Source organism: Crocuta crocuta, unplaced genomic scaffold, assembly GCF_008692635.1.
Source record: "Crocuta crocuta isolate KB4526 unplaced genomic scaffold, BGI_CrCroc_1.0 scaffold87, whole genome shotgun sequence".
Lineage (NCBI taxonomy): Eukaryota > Metazoa > Chordata > Mammalia > Carnivora > Hyaenidae > Crocuta > Crocuta crocuta.
Genome location: NW_027532166.1, coordinates 4,878,165 through 4,897,503, shown reverse-complemented (window position 1 = coordinate 4,897,503; position 19,339 = coordinate 4,878,165). Strand labels below are relative to the sequence as shown.

Here is a 19,339-nt window from a genome sequence, read left to right as displayed (position 1 = left end):
AAGAACTGGAGTTGATAAATTGGATTATATTAATAGAATTTCATAATGCAACTTCCTTAAGGGAATATTAAACAATGCTATTTATAAAACATTTTGGAATACAAATAATCTTCAGGTAATGTGGAAATGTTCTTAACCTCCTCCTTACCACCACAACTGTATACAGTCTGTAAGGCTAGTTTTCAAAGTGTTTGGGGGGTATCCTCTTCATGGTTTATCCTCCATGCATCCTGCATAATGTCTTTGCTCACAAGCACACAATCAGAGATAAACTCCAGAAAAGTTCATCTATGAAATGCAAGGTTAGTATTTATTCCAAGTTCTTAAGAAGCATAGGGCTGGAAGTTATGGTAAGAAAGATAAGGGCAGTAAGGTGACAGGGGGAAATGCAGACTTCAATTCTAGTTCTCAAAAGTCCAACGTGCCAAAAGAAGAATTTTAATTCTTAATGCTTAAATGCTTAAGCATTTAATTCTTAATGCTTAAATAGAGCTCAGCATTAAATCCTAGCAGTTTCATAATACGGCCTTATCTTAATTGCTCTATTTCTTACAACCTAGTAGATAATAGGTTTTCAATTAGGATTAAAGAGAACAAAGAAATCAAGAAGCCCAGCTGAGAGTAAAACAAGACTAAAACAGGACTACCACCCAATATTTCATTTCATAACATGGATTCATGTTTATGTGCGTAGACTCTGGGTTCAAACAGGTTCTGTCATTTACATCTCTTTTCTTCACTTTTCTCATCTGTAAAATGGGTTTAATACGGCTGATCTCACAGGTTAAATGAGTTAATATATGTAAAGCAGTTGGAACAGTCCTTCTTAGTGCATGTCTGAATTCCGTAATGAACAAAATCTCTTGAAGGTACGATCCCAGGATCTGTATCTTTTCGCATAGCTCCCAGTACAATACTCAATGTCTGCATATCTCTTAAAACAAAGGAATCAACAATACAGGTAGGATGCGGTCGCCCGGGAGACCAGCTTGGAAAGCTGCGAGGGCGGAGAAAGGTCGGGGCTCCGCGCCCCCCACCTGCAACGCCACCTTCGTCAGATAGAGCAAAGTCCTCTGGGAAGTGTAGTTTTTAGACCTTGAAAGGGCTTTCAACCACGGTCAGGGCCAGTTCGCTGGAGAAGCGGGGGAGTAGGAAGGAAGAGGTTATCAGATAACTCAGAAGTGTCAGGAACCCTAGAGGTGGATTGAGCCGCTCACCTGAGTCTCCCAATACGAGTACCTTCACCCGATCCAGGGACGCCATCTTGCCACAGCCCGGAGTTAACGCCTGTTCCGGGATGGTAGGCCAACCAGAGCTGGGTATGGAAGAGAGAGCCTTCAATTTCATTGGCTAATCAGGGGTGTCACTGTCTTGATCGGAGACCTCACTGTGCTGATTGGCCAGTACGGTTAAAAGTTGTGGGTGGGTTCCAAAGCTGGTCGCAGGAATAAGGAATTGTCTTTGTCGCACAAGTGGCGTGCCTCGTTTAAGCCGGTAGTTGAGGCGCTGAGGGAAGCTGTAGTGGGAGTGTTCGAGGATTCGTTTTGGTAAACCTTGCTCCCTGTTCCTTGTTCTCGATTCCCTTGTCCGGCGTCGCATTTCAGGGTTTCTCCCCCTTTTCTCTCCTTTCTCCTTAGCTACCCGCATCCCCTTAGCTATTCCCTTGACGTGGTCCTCCAAAGAACCATTGACCCCGGAGCGGCCCGTGTGCGACCTCGGGTAGGACGGGCTTGGCTGCGCCGAGTGTGACCCCAGCACTCACCTGGCACAGTCCGAGGGAATTTAGGGGTTCGGGGGCTCTCTGGGGAGGAGTGAACATTACAGAACCGAGCTCGTGGAGGGCAGCTGGTTGCAGGTTTTGCGGTGATATGCCGCTTTATGTACGAAGGTATGGAAAGTGCCATGAAACATGGTAACTGAAGAAAACACAAACGTATAGGATCCAAGTTCTTCTAGAACCGGAATAGTGGTACGCTGAAATAATCTAACTCGATTCCCACAACCGCTCCTTTCTCCTTTGTTTTACATCCTGTAGCATAATCTTTTAAAACAGAGAGTTTCAATCCTGTCACCGCCTGCTTAAAGTCATTTGAAGTTTAAGGAGAGGATTTTCAGTAGCCTTTTTCTACTCTGGAAAGAGCAGTGGAGGAAGTGATTTGGGGGAAGCTGGCAAGGTGGGCATTTTGAACACGTGCTTAGGAGACTTCCTGGAAGTTTTATGAAAGTGCTTGACTATCTGTGATGGGGTCTAGAAAGTGGTGAACAAGATTAAGGCCCTGGTCTCAGAGACAGACTTGAACAAAGTACAAATCTACTCACTGCAAAGAGGAAACGGGAAGCGCTGTGTGTGGAAGGGGAACATTTAAGCTACTAAGGGGGATCTGTTGGAAGGTCTCCCTGAGAAATGTCATTTTATATGTGAAAGATGGTTAGGAGAAGGGAGCTTGAGTTTAGCTTTGTGGGCAGAATGAACAGCATGTGCAAAGGCCTGGAAGTGGAGAAAGCATGTGTGCCTTATGGAATTGGGAGAATGCCAGTGTGGCTGGGGATGAGGCTGACGGGGGTAAATTGTACAGGGAACGGATGCATTTCAACTTTGTTTCTCCAACTCTGTGCCTGGTGCCTGACTAAATGTTTGTATGATGAGAATACATTGTTCAAAGAAAGCCAGATTGCTCTTCGGGGTCTGGACTGAGTTAGGGAGGTAGGTGAGGCTGGGAGGCGACTGATGGACTGGGAGGCTAAAAAGAAGAAACAGATTGGTGCTGAAAGGTCGCACATTCAAAAGTCTCCAGAGGCCCACCAAGGTCCTTCCCTGTTTAAAACCATCAACTGTTCTTCAGCTTCAGGTTATTGTTTCCCTGTGGGAACATGGTCTCATTTTTTTTCCTCAGATACTTCCAACTTTGAAGCTCAAAATAGAAATTTATGTGAAATTTCATGATTTTTAAATGTTGACAACTAACTCGGAAAATGTTCAAACCGTGCTTTGGGTCAAACAGTGTGACAGAGGTTGCCAGTTTGAGACCTCTGACTTAGTAACATAGTAAGTCCAAAGACTGTGTAGGAGATACAGCAAAAGTGGGAAGTAGAAGTGATAGAGGAGAGAACAAAATGGTCAGGAAGGATGATTTTAGAATGTAGAGATTTTGCATAAGCTGGAAGAGTGTGGCTTCTTTCCTGAGCCCCAGTTTCATTTATTCAGTTACCTCCTGGACTTCTTCACAGAATATTCTGTGGTATGTCCTCAAAGACAAGCATCTAAAAGTGAATGCCTCGTTTCTTCCAAACCTGTACCTCTTTCAGGTGTTAATTCATTTTTCATAGTAGTAGTAGTGTTCTCTTCCTAGCTATACTGGCTCAAAACAAATAGCTATATGTCATTATTTAATAATACTGAGTGTTATTGTTTAATGGGTGCAAGTGTTTCAGTTTTTTACAAAATGCAAAGAGCTATGGAGATGGGTGGTGGTGATAGCTGTACAACAGTATAATTATATTTAATACCACTGAACTGTATACTTAAAAATGGTTAATTGCTAAATTTTGTGCTAATTGTATTTTACTACAATAAAAATGTTATTTTAAAAACCCATAGCTATTTAAAATTTTCATACTCTGTAAATTCATTTCCAATAAATTATCAGATTCCTTTAATTTTGTTTTTGTAGTAAGTTTCATTCATCCTGACCTCTCTTCCTTAGTTTAGGTTTGGTTACCATGGCTCCTAATAGCTCTGCAGTGGCTCCGTCTTCAGTACTTCTGGCTGGCCATTTCTCATACTGTTACAAGAGTCACTTTTCTAAATAGAGGGTCTTATTATCAATGCCTGTATTTAATGATATTTTCTGTTTCCAGCCCTGAAAGCAGAATACTTTCCATGAATTATCTCATGTAATCCATACATCAAATCTATGAGGAGGGTGCTGTCAGTCACTTTTATAAATGAGGAAACTGAGAATTTTCTAAGGACACAGGCTAGGAAATGATGGAACTGGGATTCAAAACCCTAAACTATTGTACTGCAGGGTCCCTCATATCACTCCCTGCTTAAATCTGTAGGGCTTACTAAGGTGTTTCAGGCAAAGGAAACAGGCGAAATGATAATGTGCACTGTTAGGACATGTAATAGCCACCCACCAAATTTGTCAGGAACAGTGGTCAAAGACTTTCTGTGGTTTGGAATCACAGAATAAATAAAATAACATTATGCCTAACCTGGCTTTCCCAGACCAGCTGAAACAAAATATCTGGGAATGGGGCCCAGGATGGGCATTTTTAAATGCTCCCCAGACGATTCTGCTTTACATCCAGGGTTGAGAATCATTGGTCTAGAATATGGAGTGTATGGAGTGGGAGGTCAGGGAGGGCAATAGAACAGTAGGACATAATATTGGAAAAGTCACTTATCTTGACATTTGTCTGCCATTTTTGGTCTGTTGGATGCTTCAGACGCTATATGTTCTGCCAACTGTTGAGCATGTAAAGCAAAGCAAAAAAATGAGTCAAGTTGGAAAGGAGAACAAAATGCATCTGGTAGTATGCTATGTTAGATACTACTTTGGTGTTCAACTCAGCTACTTGCTCAGCATCCTTACGCCTTGGGATGACAGGAATGGTCTAGGACTACAGTAGGTTTAGATCTAGGTCCTGCTTTGTCTCTTATATATAGTCATGGCCTGCCTGATTATTTACAGCCTGAAATATTATAACTGACTTTCCTTTTATCTTTCCTTTATTACACATATAGCATTATATTCCCCCCCCAAAACATGTGTATAGATTGGTTGTTTAGGAATATCTTGATAATATCATACTGTGGATATAAAAATATTTCTTCTAAAAAGTATTAAATCTGATTGTGTTGATAACCACGGATTATAAATAAAAGGTTCAATAGAAACTAATATTAATAAAAGAATATAATTCTCTATTGAAATAGTTCAGTAGTCTCTGTTAGAAACTTCCCTATAGTGTAGGGAAATGTAACTTGACATAGTCTGTGTGGATAGCCTGGCTGTCACATACCAATTTAATGATCAAATCAACATGGGAGCTATCCTTATCAACAGGTGCTTCCTAATACACCTATTGCTTCACATTCTCATTTGTTCACCACAATAACCTCACTGAGGTAATTAATATTATCCTTAGTTCTCAGAGAGTAAAGTGTGGCTTAGAGTTGTTTTAAGGAATTTGCTCAGGATCACACAGCTACTAAAACTCAGGCTAACTGAATTCCAACGCCCAGGCTTTTTAACAGCCACATGAAAGTCTACCCATGCCAGTTTGGGCTTGTGGAAGATAGCCTTCTGGGTCATGACGAAAACTAGGTACGGTTAGCTTCTGCTTTGTCCTGCAAGAAGGGATCCAGTATTTAAAGATATCTTGAGCTTTCTTTTTTTTTCCTTTTTCTTTTTCTTTCTTTCTTTCTTTCTTTCTTTCTTTCTTTCTTTCTTTCTTTCTTTCTTTCTTTTAGGACTATTTATTTAATTGGTCATCAGATTTAACTTTGCAAGGTTGGTAAAGCTATCCAGATCTAAGTGTTCATTTCTTTTAGATTTATAACAGTAATTTTGCCAAACACCCATCTGGTCATGACTTATGTGTTTATTAGTTTATTGTAATTTTATTCTGAGAGCATGACCATGTAAAATCTCCCAGAATAGATTTTGGTAGGAAAATTTTATTCCAGAAAAGAAATAGAGACACTTCAAGGATATGCTAACTGATAGTTTTTCAGGGGTTTTCCAGCATTCCCAAAGATCTATAGTATTGAGTAGTGAGGCTTCATTTATCTTTTTTGTTTCTCTTTCTGAAATAAAGTGGGCTTGATATAATATATCATTACTATAAGTAATAAGTTACTTTTTAGAAACAAGCACAGTAGATCATGAATTTTAACATTTAAAGCATATGTAAAGCTTTTAAAGTATAATCTGTGTACTTTAGAGGAAAATTTTGTTTTCTGTTCAATGCTTAGGTATTAGAAGTCTTAAAACATTGTCTTGAGTACCTTTGTGACACTTCAAAGGGTGGTAGCTGCCAGCTCCCCATTGGGTTGATAATTCTAGATTTAAAATGATTACTATGTCCTTCTAATCCCTTTTTTTTTCTGAATTTGGTTTATTTAAAGTTGAAGTTTACTGCTAAAGATGGCAGATCCAGATGTCCTCACCGAGGTTCCTGCAGCATTGAAGAGATTAGCCAAGTACGTGATCCGGGGGTTTTATGGCATTGAGCATGCTTTGGCCTTGGACATCTTGATCCGGAACCCCTGTGTGAAAGAGGAGGATATGCTGGAGCTGCTCAAGTTTGATCGGAAGCAACTTCGATCAGTTTTGAATAATTTAAAGGGAGATAAGTTCATCAAATGCAGAATGAGGGTAGAGACTGCTGCAGATGGGAAAACCACTCGCCATAACTACTACTTTATTAATTATCGTACTCTTGTTAATGTGGTAAAATACAAATTGGACCACATGAGGAGGAGGATTGAAACTGATGAGAGAGATTCCACCAACCGGGCTTCCTTCAAATGTCCTGTCTGTAGTAGTACTTTTACGGACTTAGAAGCTAATCAGCTCTTTGATCCCATGACAGGTGAGATTTTTTCCAATTTATGAATCTTATAAGTAACTTTAAAAAATAAAATATGTATTTCTTAAATTGGTTTATCTAATTTTTTTAAAAAGCGTATTTATTTTGAGAGAGTGAGAGTGCATGCAAATTGGGGAGGGGTAGAGAGAGAGGGAGAGAGAGAATTCCAACAGGCTCCGCACTGAGTGTGGAGCCCAACGTGGAGCTCAATTCCANGGTAGAGAGAGAGGGAGAGAGAGAATTCCAACAGGCTCCGCACTGAGAGTGTGGAGCCCAATGTGGAGCTCAATTCCGTGAACCGTGAGATGACCTGAGCCGAAATCAAGAGTCAGATGCTTAACCAACTCAGCCACCCAGGCGTCCCTGGTTTGTTTAATTTTTAAATCGATCAGGCATATCATTATAAAGTTGAGTGGATTCATAAGTCCATTATGGTCATTCTTAGTCTTACTTGTTTGACTTACTTTCTTGTTCATACTACTTTTAGAAGCTTTTGCAAAGCCTTTTTCATTCACAAGGAAGTGTTCTCTACCACCCATGGCCCTCCTACCTCTGCTCCCACCCTCACCCCCTTTTTGCAGCTGCAGCCTAATCTGAAGGGTTGGCTTCTCTACCACTTTGAAGCCGTTTGGACATCTTTGACTTCTCTGTTGAACATTTATTTGACTGTCTGCTTGTATGAGTCACTGCTAGAAAGTTATAATACAATGTTTCTAAATGCTTTGTTAATGGAAGTACAAAGTGCTATCAGGAGTATGTAACTAGGGCATCTAATCTACATTTGGGGAAGGCCTCTGAAAGAAGTACTGACTGAGACCTAAAAGATAAGGCTTAGCTAGATGATATAAGAGGGGCACATTTTTGCAGGTTTACAAGTGGATAGATATTTAGTCTCTTAGCCATTTATTAGTGGCAGAGAATTGTCAGCATGATCTGGAATTTGCTTCATCCAAGTAAATGCTTTAGTTTTAATGATTTTTTTCTTATCAACATAGGATTGTAAAACGTGCATTTTCTAAAAGTACAGTATGCCTAGTGTTAACATCAGAAACTTAAAAAAATTTTTTAATGTTTATTTTTGAGAGAGAGATACCACAACCAGGGGAGGGGCAGAGAGAGAGAGAATATCTGAAACAAGCTCCAGGCTCTGAGCTGTCAGCACAGAGGCCAGTGTGGGCCTTGAACTCTTGAATGGTGAGATCATGACCTGAGCCAAAGTCAGACACTTGACCGACTTAGCCACTCAGGCTCCCCAACATCAGAAACTTTAAAGTGCTGGGATGTATAGTTATTTTGTCTTGCCACTTGTAATCTGGAAAAGAGACTATAATTTTGCTAATTATTTGGTGGATTAATTTTGTATTATTTTCTAGAGGTTAAAGTCTATAAAGAGAGCTTGTGTTGGTAAGTTAGATTGTCGCCTTGTTATGGCAGAACTCAGGAGTATAGGGTATTTTTAGTTCATAGATCTGCTTTTTAAAAAACTATCTGTGGACACCTGGGTGGTTCAGTCGGTTAAGTGTCCAACTTCTGCTCAGGTCATGGTCTCACGGTTTGTGGGTTCGAGCCCCGTGTCGGGCTCTGTGCAGACAGCTAGCTCAGAGCCTGGAGCCTGTTTCAGATTCTGTATCTCCCTCTCTCTCTGACCCTCCCCTGTTCACACTGTCTCTCTCTCTCAGAAATAAATAAAACATTAAAAAAATTTTAAAAACTATCTGAAAAATGTAATTTAAACTTTCACACATGAAATGTTCTGTTGCAAAAAAAATAAAGATTTACGTAGGTTTAATTTTCTAATTTTTGTATATGTTATCTGTTTAAGAGAATTTTGCAATTATTTTTTAATGGGAAATAATCCAAATTTCAACTAAGATTATTAACCTATAGAATTAGAAATAGCCTGTGACTTTTCTTATTTATTGTGAAGCAGTCATTTTAGATGAAAAATAATTTAAAGAAGCCACATTTGTATTAAATGTTTAATTTGTCAGAGCCTGCTTACCTTGAAAGGGCTTAACTAGGAAGAGATCTTGGTTGTAAGAAAATTTTAACCATCCTGAATATAAGAATTGTGTAAGTGTGCTATAGAGGAATGTTATAGAATATATCTGGAACTCTTTCAGAATGGACTAGAAAATTCTCATCACTTTGGCCACTCTCTCCAACATTTCTTAAAGGAACACTGGGTTTTGGTTTTGTGATTCTCTGAAGATATTGGTGTTACAGTGGTTGTCATTGTCACTCTTGACTACAGTGGTGTGTGTAATCCAGTCCCTCAGAGAGGGTAATCTAAAGTAATGTGCTTCTACATTTACTCATAGGATTCTTACTTAATTTCATGAGACTTTCTAAAAGGAAGTATTTCCACTACTTATAAACCAGTTTTTGGAGATTGATCCATAATGCTCTTTGTATTTCACTTAGGTTAGTGTCTGAATGAAACTAGTTGTCATCGATAGTTGGGCTGTGTAGGAGATACCCTAACATGAAAACATAGTCAGGGTTGTTTGAATCAAAGATATTGAGTCACTGATCAGCCAACACTAATAGTCAACTCAATTGTCATTTATATTCTTATAGTGAAGCTATCTTGAAGGTATCATGATTGAAAATTCTTAGTCATAGGGAAACTTCATTCTGAAAATATACCTGCTTTTTTATTATAATTTGGCTTTTCATGTGGACTTTTCCTTTAAGGAGAGAATGTGTTGATTGGGTGATATTCGGCCCCAGTTTCCGTGTCCGTTCTAGTGTTTTGCTTTTTCACTATTGATGCCTTGACATCATCCCTTGGTGGTTATACATTCCCTTTAGAAACCTTGGTCTTTTTCTCTCTGCTCCCTTACTCTGTTTTATTCATGCCCCACTCCCGTTTTAAAGAAGATGGGAAATAAACATTTGGTATGTGTATCAGAGAAGAAAGAGAGTGAACTTTTTCTGCTGTATTATTTATGCTGTCTTTAAATTGATAGAATTATAGTTTTCATTCTAAGTCTAGTCTTGTACAAATCTATTCTGTTTCTTCCTGGTTGTTATTGGAGATTGATGATATTTCTGACTCTGCCCTCATGGGGGCATCTGATGGGCATTTATCTCCATTTCCATCTCAACAATTATTAGGTTGAACTGTGGTTTATATCAGAAATTAGGGAGCATTCAGGAAATAGATTTGAAGCTTTGTAGACTTCATTGTTTCCGTGAAAAAAGTTTTTAACTGAAGTGTATGGGCAGCTCTCTGCCACTGGGCAAAGGATAATGACTCCTCGATGAGCATCCAGAAGTTCTGGGCTCAGGAAATTCTGAGTTCAGCAAGAATTGTTTTGCCATTGTTAATTCACATAGGCTAGTGATCCTTCTACTTCGGTTTGTAGCCTTTCCTTACCCCATTTCTCTTTTCCCTAAAGATTCTGGGTTCTTTCCATACTTTCCATTCAGACTTTGCCATTGGTGTTCTTGGGTTGAACTCTCTCCAAATGTTTGATGCTTGGTATGTGTGAGACCTCTGTCCCCAGTTCCTTGTACAGAGCTCCTAAAACTCTTGTAATTTCCTAAGTGATAAAGCACAAATAGCATATTTTATTCTAATATTTGACTTTTGACCCCCATTTCTGACAGAGGGCTCCTGAAACCCTTGTGATTTCCTGGGTTATAAGAATGTCTTTTGTTCTAGTGAGGTCACTCTGGGTGGGTCCTGGATGGCTCCTGGATGAGGGCTGCTCCCAGACCAGGCTTGGAATTTAGTCCCCCCACCCCCCACCCCCAATTCTTTTGGGGGAAGGGCAGAAAATGGAGTTAATGAGTGATCATCCCTACATGAGGAAGCCTTCATAAAAATCCCAATAATATGGGATTCAGGGAGCTTTCAGGTTAGTGAACATGTGGAGGTGCAGGAAGAGTGGTGCACTCAGAGAGGTTAGGGAAGCCCTGTACCCTTTCCTGAAAGTTGGCCCTACACATCTTTTCCATCTGGATAATTCTTCTGTATCCTTTATCATATCCTTTAATAAACTGGTAAACATAAGTAAGTATATCCCTGAATTCTGTGTGCTGCTCTAGCAAATTAGCTGAATCCAAGTAGGAGCTGGTTCATTGGAACCTTCTATCTATATAGCTTGTTGGTAAGAAACACCCATGATAACTTGGGCTTGTGACTGGCATCTGAAATTGGGGCGAGGGGACAGTCTTGTAGGACTAAGTCCTCAGCCTGTGGGATCTGATGCTATCTCCAGGTAGCCATAACTGAGTTGATTGTTAGGACACCCAGCTGATGTCACTGGGAATTACTTGGGGTAAAATCTCCACACATTTGGTGATGAAAAGTGTCAGAAGTGAAGTGCTATATGTAACTAGTAAAGGAGACACAGGGAAGAACTGAGCTTTTTGCTGCATGGAAGGAAAAAAGGCTAAGGCTTTTCCATTACAGTAGGTATAGATACTTTATTTCATTAAAATGGAATGGCTTAGCCTTTGCCCACTAGTCTCTGGTTTCAGAAATTTAATCAGGCAAAATCAGGTGTTTTACTGAAGTATGGACTTACAGGTAATCAAAACAAAGACCATATGACTGTCATGAAATCCTTCAAATTGGCAAAATAGCATCTTCTAGATTTAGCAAGCTTCGTGGCCATGTAGATAGACTTAGCATTCCCGTTTATACTTTAGTCTCAACTATGGGTGATTTAGCTAATGGCACTTGTTTTTTAAGTTTACTTATTTATTTTGAGAGAGAAAGGGTGCACGCTCATGCACAGTGGAGGGGCACAGAGTGAGGGAGACAGAGAATCCTAAGCAGGCTCCTCACCCATCAGTGTAGATCCTGATGCAGGACTCCATCTCACAAACTGTGAGCCAAAATCAAGAGTCATATGCTTAACCAACTGTGCCACCCAGGCACCTCAGTTAATGGCCCTTCCAAGTTAAATTCAGCAGCAAGTTTCCCCCAAAAGGAAGGGGAAGATTGTATTCTCCTTTAAGGTTAGATGATATGGAAGTAGTTTTATATTTTTCATTTAAAAATTATGCAGTCATAATGCCAGAGAAAATTTTGAGGAGAAAACAACTTACTCACAAACCACTATCCTTTTGCATATTACCTATAATTATAATCATAGCCAAGAATAGTTTGTGATCTCTTGGTTCCTTAATGTACCAAACTCTCCTATTTCTATCTAGTGTTTAAAATATGTTTTAATAGGGGTGATGTACCTCCCCCTCATTTTCCTTTCCACCCATTTTGGGCACTTTGGATTTTTTCTATATTTTGTTAGTATGGATATAATGCTTTGAACACGTTTATGTATATGCCATTTTATGTTTAAGTTTTTCCTTGAGAAGAATTCTCAGTAGTGGGAATAGTGAGTGCAACTATCATTTTTATACTTCTTTTTTAAAAAAGTATTTTTAATGTTTGTTTATTTTTGAGAGAGAGAGCACGAGTGGGGGAGGGGCAGAGAGAGAAGGGGAGACACAGAATTGGAAGCAGGCTCCAGGCTCTGAGCTGTCAGCACAGAGCCTGGCTGGAGCTCGAACCCGCAAACCCACTAACCGTGAGATCATGACCTGAGTGGAAATCAAGAGGCGGATGCTTAACTGACTAAGCCACCCAGGAGCCACTAGTTTTTGTATTTCTTTAAACGCATATGTGGCACTGTAGTTTTGTTGGGGGCCTGGAGGAGACAAATTTTTTTTTTAAATTTAATGTTTATTTAATTTTGAGAGAGAGACAGAGAACAAACAGGCAGGGGAGGGACAGAGAGAGAGGGGGGCAGAGGATCCAAAGCAGGCTCTGTTGAAAGCAGACAGCCTGAAGGAAGGGCACTGTTAGGTGCCCCAAGGAAATAAATTGTTAAGTGTTTGAATTACAAATAATTTGGAAGCCCCTATTACTGAATTTACCTAAAAACTGAAAATCACATTTTAAATAAACTTTTAAATAAGTTAAATTAAAAAAAGAATCTTATAGCTATGTATTTAATATGTTTTTAGAAATAGGAATTTAGAGATTATTTTTTCTAGTTCAATGAATCAAATGATGTGTGTGGGTACACTTACACATGCCTGTGTTGTACTCTGGGGTTTGGAGGATCTTATGAAGTAATGAATCTGGGGCTGTATAGATTTCTAGGATGTTTTAGATTGAATATCAGGAAAGAATATTTAGCTTGTTTTACTGAGTGTTATGTGGAAACTAATTTGACAATAAACTATTTGTAAAAAAANACCGAAAAAAAAAAAAAAAGAATATTTAGCTTGTTTTGTGTGGTTCCATGAAAACAGAGACAGATTTTAGGATTAGTATGAAAGAAATCTTTAATAACTAACCATAAAGGAAAATGTATCTAGTAAACAACTCTTAAAAACAGCTACAATGTTCCACTGGTTCTGAGTCACTTGGAATATCAAGTAAACTCTATATCTACTACTTGGGATCTTCATATTATAAATTTGGGGTTAAATCATGAGTCCTTTTTGCCTTGTGACTGCAGGTAAAGCTTTTTGGTTTATAAGCAGATCAGTTTCTTGATCCCCATATCATTAAAATTCTTCAATTTCCTTAACCTAATATTTTTTCAACTGTTATGGTCCTGTATTCCTGAGACTCCTAAAGATTCGTTAATGATGTTTACATTCATACAGCAGGCTACTTTTCCTGTCCTTATCTCTTTCTACTTAGGACAGGAGATGTCTTACAAGCAGTATTTTCGATTCCTGAAATGCTAATAACACAACCACACACACACACACACACACACACACACAAATATTTCTAGGATTATTTTACTCATTTGCTGATTTGGAATCTTGCCCAGGATAGGTTCAGTAGAAAATCATACTGGAAAGCTCTGAAGTGTGGATTTGTTTTGGGTGGGGGGAGGTGATTATTAAAGTAAGTTAAAAAATAAAAGCAACTTACAGAAAGTTACGGAAAGATAGTAAAGGAACAAGTGTCTTCCCTCTTTTACACTTCCCACTTCTTCAAAACCTTTAGGTCTGATTTAAAAAAAAAAATTGTGTTGCTTTGATCATGAGGATTTGAGGGCTTTTTATTTTTTTTTTAAATAAAACTTTTTGTGAGTTTTATCCTTTTGTATTTTGATGCTGATTACATGGAAACTAATTTGTGAAAAGTTGCATTTTAGTTTGGTGCTGGCATATAATATCCTGTTGATTATGGTCTTTGAAAGAGTCGGATCAAAACCACAGATTTTTTGCCTGCTCATTGCATGTTAAGATGGATTTGATTTAGGCCTGATTTAGAGAATTTTATTGCAGGCTTTAGTACTTATGTAAGTACTACAATTTGTTGTTTTTCCCCCCAGGCATTGTATATTTTTTACCCTTCATAGCGAGTTCCAGAATCTGAGAATGTTGTATGATTATACCAAATCTAGAAGTGTCCATTTAAGGAAGGAAAGAAGCCAGTTTCATTGATAAGTTGAGTTATAGAATGTGGGGTTTTACTGTGTACATCACAAATATATTTGAGATCTTCTGACTTAAAAAATTTGTTAAAGCCACTTTTGTTTCTTTTACCTGCAAAGGAATGAGTATTTTACAGTGTTCATACGTGTTCTGTGGTAAATTGTTAAAGGATAGTTTTTTAAGTACCATTTTATTATAGGTGAAATAATTTTAGGGAATATATAACCCTGTTCTTGTCATGTCTGTTACTATTTTATAATAGCAGTTCCTTTTTCCACACATTTCCCCTTGCTCAATTACACTGAAGAGATTTGCTTTATGAAAGAAAGTTTAGAAATTAGAATAAAAGGTGACTTTTGAAACTAGCATTTTGATACATATGCCTTTGAATATTTTGAGTGATAAAACTTATAACAAAGGACTTGATGATGCTTTCAAAGAATAACCCAAGAGTGTGTGACTTTTGGATACTAGTTAAGAGAGAGTTGAGTGCTTTGGAGGATTAAAAATAACATGTTTCTTTTCTTCTAAACACACATAAGTAATACATTAAACATATTAAGGACTCAAATAGTAGACAAATATGTCAAATAAAATGGCAAATCTAGGTTTTCCACTCTGTGCTCTACCATTCAACCCAGTCGTCACTCTCATCACCTGTCACTGTGTTAATAACTATTGTTTTGTGGTTATCCTTCCATTTCTTCTCCCTCACACCCCCAGCCGCTTTGAAGTCTAAGAAACTAAGTGGTTTTTTTAAGTGATTATTAATTATATTGTTGTTTTAACAGCTTATGGTTATTAAATATTGGTCAACTTCTGACAGTATTGTTAGGGTTTTTTAGGATACTTACTACGTTGGGTCCTTCTACATAATTGCTGTGTTCAGTTGCGATGTCATTTTCAGAAGTTTTGTTTCCTTTCTTTAAGCAATGACTATTAAATAGTAAAACAACAATGGATTAGGGTTACAGAGTCTTGAGTTCTAGTCTTGGATTATGTTAGTAATTATTACCTTGGGTGAATCCTATAATCATTCTAGGCCTTTTTTAGCATGTATAAAATGATAAGTTCAGTCTTTTCTATACTGTATATGGTTTCTCTCAACTCTTAATTTCAGAGCACCCTTTGGTTTGGAGAATAGTTGATATTTCAAAAGAGATTTTTTTTAATGTTTATTTATTTTGAGAGAGAGGGAGACCGAGTGCAGAGAGAGTNCTCAACTCTTAATTTCAGAGCACCCTTTGGTTTGGAGAATAGTTGATATTTCAAAAGAGATTTTTTTTTAATGTTTATTTATTTTTGAGAGAGAGGGAGACCGAGTGCAGAGAGAGTGGGAGACACAAAATCCGAAGCAGACTTCAGACTCTGAGCTGTCAGCACAGAGCTGGATGCGGGGCTCAAACCCATGGACTGTGAGATGATGACCTGAACCAAAGTTGGACACTCAGTCGACAGAGCCACCCAGGTGCCCTGAAGAGTTGACATTAAAGTATATAGAGGCTAGGGTTTTATCATTGCTTTTAGAGATAATGTTAGTCACTTTGGGTTAATTTGAAAGCCCTTGGGTAAGAAATGAGACTATTGGTCATAGTAATGTTCATATAGAAAATATGCTTTGTTTATGCCATCTTCAGAAACACTTTGTGGCATAATGGAGAGTAGTATTTACATTTTTTTTTGTCAGTTTTATTTTCCCAAGCTTCCAATTCACTCCCTTTCTCCATGTATACGTAATCCATAAAATATTCAGTGGGAAGGGAAACTGTCCAAATATGCTTCCTAAGTTGTATGGTGGTTGGATTTTTGTACTGTGGTAAAATTAATCCCTTATCTTAGTGATATGTCTTGAAGTTTTATAGTTTCCTTTTTGTCTCACTAAAAACCTAAGTGTTCTGGTCCTAGTTACTTGATTTTAACATGGAACTGTTAATTGCCCCTTGTTCTGTTTTGTTTTTCCTCGAAGTTTTTTAAGTGAGAGAGGAGTTTAGTTTTTTCACAAGACTGTCCAGAAAGGTTAGCCTAGCCATTATCTCTTGCTTCGATTTCACACCATTGTCTTAGCTAGTCTTCTTCCTTCCCGTCTTGCTGCCCATGTAGACTGTTTGTCCCAGTAGCCAATGATCCTTCTTAAAAAGCATTTTAGGCTCTATCTGTCACTCTTCTGTTCAAAACCCTCCAAAGGCTTTCCCCCTCATTCAGAAAAATCTCAGTCCTTAACAGAACTTACAAGGTTTTTTATCTGTCCCCCAATTTTGGAGACACTATTTCTACCACTCTCTTGTGAGTTCACTGCACGGCAGTTGTGCTGGCCATCTTGTTTGTGCTTTGCCTGCACCAGGCATACTTCCCTTCACTTTACTTGCCTTTTTCATGCTGTTTCCTCTTGCCCACATTGTCTGCATGACTGGCTGGCTCCATTACATGTTTCAAATCTCATCTCACTTGCTCTATCAGAGGGGCCTTCCCCAAGTTTCCTGTGTAATAGAGCATACCCCTTTCCATTGTTCTCCTTTTTCTTTATCCTCTTTTCCTGTTTTGTTTTTCTTTATTGTACTATTTTACATTCATGTTATTTATTTATTTATTTATTTATTGTTTGTTTGTCTTGACTAATTCCCCACTAGAATGTGAGCTCTACAAAAGCAGCTTCGTAGTCTTAGGAAGGCCTAAAGGTGGGAAGTCCTTAGGACATCCATCCCACTGTGCTGGGGTGAGGGCTGTGCGGCAGCAGACATTTGATCTTCTCTGTTTCCTTGGCTAGCCTTGAGGATTTGGGCTGCCACATGACTCCTGCTTCAATACTGCAGCAACTGTGCCTTATCAAGGCAATTGGGCTTATTTTAATATTTTTAATAGAAAAATGACTGAATAATATTCCAGTTGTAGTTAATACTATGGCAGATATTTGGCAGTGAATTCTGGGCATTAGCTGATGATGACCTATTCATTGAGTCCTAAAAAATGAATGAAGAGGGAAAAACCTAAACCTAAATAATTTCTAATTGTTAAGGGAGTTGAGTCCTATCTTCTGCCCTTTTCCTCAATTATGATAAATTTCCAAAACATTTTCCTTTTTTCATACTAAAGAAGATAAACATTTTTCCCCCTTTGGCTTTATTTATTTACTCTTCCCTTAGCTGAATACTCACATGATTAAAATAAGTATGATGTTTGCTAAAATGAGTAACATGTTGGAAACAGTTAAGTGGAAGACCTTGGCCAGCATAATAAGTTTTCTTCTGGGTTGAGCAAAAGAAAAATGTTGTTTGAATTTTATTGAACTTTACTGTGTTTTTTCTTTTGTTTCCAGCCCTTGTCTCCCAACCCCTTTCCCCTGCCCTCAATTCATTTTTGTTTTTACATTTTTTTAAATTTGGGGAGAAATTTACTTCTTTCCCTTCTTCCTCCCTCCTCTTCTCTCTCATGACCACAGTTAGGTCTCCATTTCTTTTCTGATTTTGAAGTGACAACTTACCTTCATTAGAAGAGCCCTGAGTCATAGGATTGAGGCATTCCTGTACTATGAAATAGACAACCCTAAAATATAGTTTTGAAATATCTATTTGTAAAAGAACTTTTTCCTCCCTACTTTCAATACCTATTATTTATCTACAACTGGATGTATTTTGATCCCCTGGTCAAACTGACACATTAAGTAAGACTCAACTGAGTAGGGGCACCTGGGTGGCTCAGTCAGGTTAAGTGTCTGTCTGACTTTGGCTCATGTCATGATCTCACCACTCTTGAGTTCAAGCCCCGCGTGGGGCTCAGATTCTGTGTCTCTGGCTCTCTCTCTCCCTCCCGTACTCGCACTTTCTCTCTCTCTCTCTCTCTCTCAAATAAACATTAAAAAAAAAAAAAAAGACTTAGCTGAGTAAATGCTTAGCATGTGATAGGCACTTAATGTTTGTTAAATAAATTCTTTGTTACAAATCTTCTCTCCTTCTGTTTTACATTTTAGGAAATTAGAGCCTATGTATATACCTGGAGGAAGTTTGCTAAATTGTAGCTGGTGGGGATGATAGGAGGTAGGGAAAGGGACATGTAAATCAGGATGGTGAAGTGCATTTAGTCTTTTGAGTCAGAGATTTATATTTGAATCCAAGCTTAGTGATTTTTGTTTTTAAGTTATGATCTGGTAAACTTAAGACTCTGAGTCTTTATTCCCTCCTATGTTAGATTTGGATAATACTGTTGTCACAGACTTAGCTGTGATGAACACATGTGAATATTTGTGAATAGCTTTCCTTGTTCTTTTGTGGTTTCTAAGAGTAGATGATCAAATGTGTTATCACTGAACTCTTATTTTTCTCCTAATCCCATCATTTGTCATGCTTTCCCTAAGAGTCTTTGAGGACTCATTTTCTCCCTCCTGCCACATCTTTCAATCTTGCTTGCGTGTTCTCCCTTACGTAGCTTGGATTCTCTGTTGCCAATTTTTGCCCTGGTCTTGAAAGGAAAGGTGGTACAGAGCTCCGAGTTTCAGCTTGTTTCTTCTCTCATGCTTAAGTAGTACCTTCTGTACACACTACACAGTGCAGAGTGGTCCAGTTACAAGAAGAGTTGGGATATTTATCGTATTGATTACTTAACATCAGTTCTCCACCAGAAGTATGTGTTAAAATTTCTTGTGGAACTTTTAAAATTCATATTTCTGAGCCTACTCCAGACCTATTGAGTCAGCATCTCTTGGTAGAGCCTGAGTATTATTTTAAAATAATTATTACTTAAAAATAATTTTTATGTTAACAGTTAAGAACTGGCTGCTTGTTGGAAGACCATTTCAGGCCACTAAGACAAATCGATATTTATAAATGTTAGTTTTGATGACCTCATGTTCTTTCCCAAAATCTTTTAATCATTTTCCTATTACTCAAGAATAAAGTCAGAATGAAGCTTGACGTTCAAGACTCACTATGACCATCGTAGTTTATCCTGTTCTGTTTTTTACCATTCTTTTTGTTACCTCTATTCTTATTATACTGAAACTACAGTTAAGTATTATTTTCAACTACCCGATTCTCTTATGATAATATAGAATGTGTTGTTCTCCTCCCCCTTCCCTTGATCTCTGTAACAATTGCTTTTCTTCTAAATTCTACCTTAAAAGGCACACCTTCCATTGTGCTCTCAGCTAGAAGTCAGAATTCTTTGATCTCCCGAACACTTATGCGCTTTATTCTTGCACTGATCCCAGATGTTTATCTCCAGATATCTTTCATCTCTACTAAACTTGAAGCTTCTTGAGGATAGATTTTGTGTCAGTGTGTGATTACCACCACCCACTCAGGAGTTTCCTTCTACTAATTGTATT

At 38.2% G+C, this 19,339-nt stretch overlaps 2 protein-coding genes across 4 annotated transcripts in view; one reads left to right on the top strand and one right to left on the bottom strand.

Moving 5' to 3' along the window:
• Positions 1–1,290, bottom strand: part of RABL3 (RAB, member of RAS oncogene family like 3) — a 39,483-nt gene extending 38,193 nt beyond the window's left edge. For both annotated transcript variants that reach the window (XM_077776688.1, XM_077776689.1), the window contains exon 1: positions 1,218–1,290. In XM_077776688.1, coding sequence (XP_077632814.1) covers positions 1,218–1,263 — 46 coding nt within the window. In that variant the 5' untranslated portion in view covers positions 1,264–1,290. The remainder of the gene's footprint in view (positions 1–1,217) is intronic.
• A 171-nt stretch (positions 1,291–1,461) lies between these two features.
• Positions 1,462–19,339, top strand: part of GTF2E1 (general transcription factor IIE subunit 1) — a 34,599-nt gene continuing 16,721 nt past the window's right edge. The window contains exons 1-2 of one of the 2 annotated variants that reach the window (XM_077776726.1): positions 1,462–1,547; positions 6,137–6,603. In XM_077776726.1, the coding sequence (XP_077632852.1) occupies positions 6,156–6,603 (448 nt within the window). In that variant the 5' untranslated portion in view covers positions 1,462–1,547; positions 6,137–6,155. The other variant, XM_077776727.1, reaches the window with a different exon arrangement.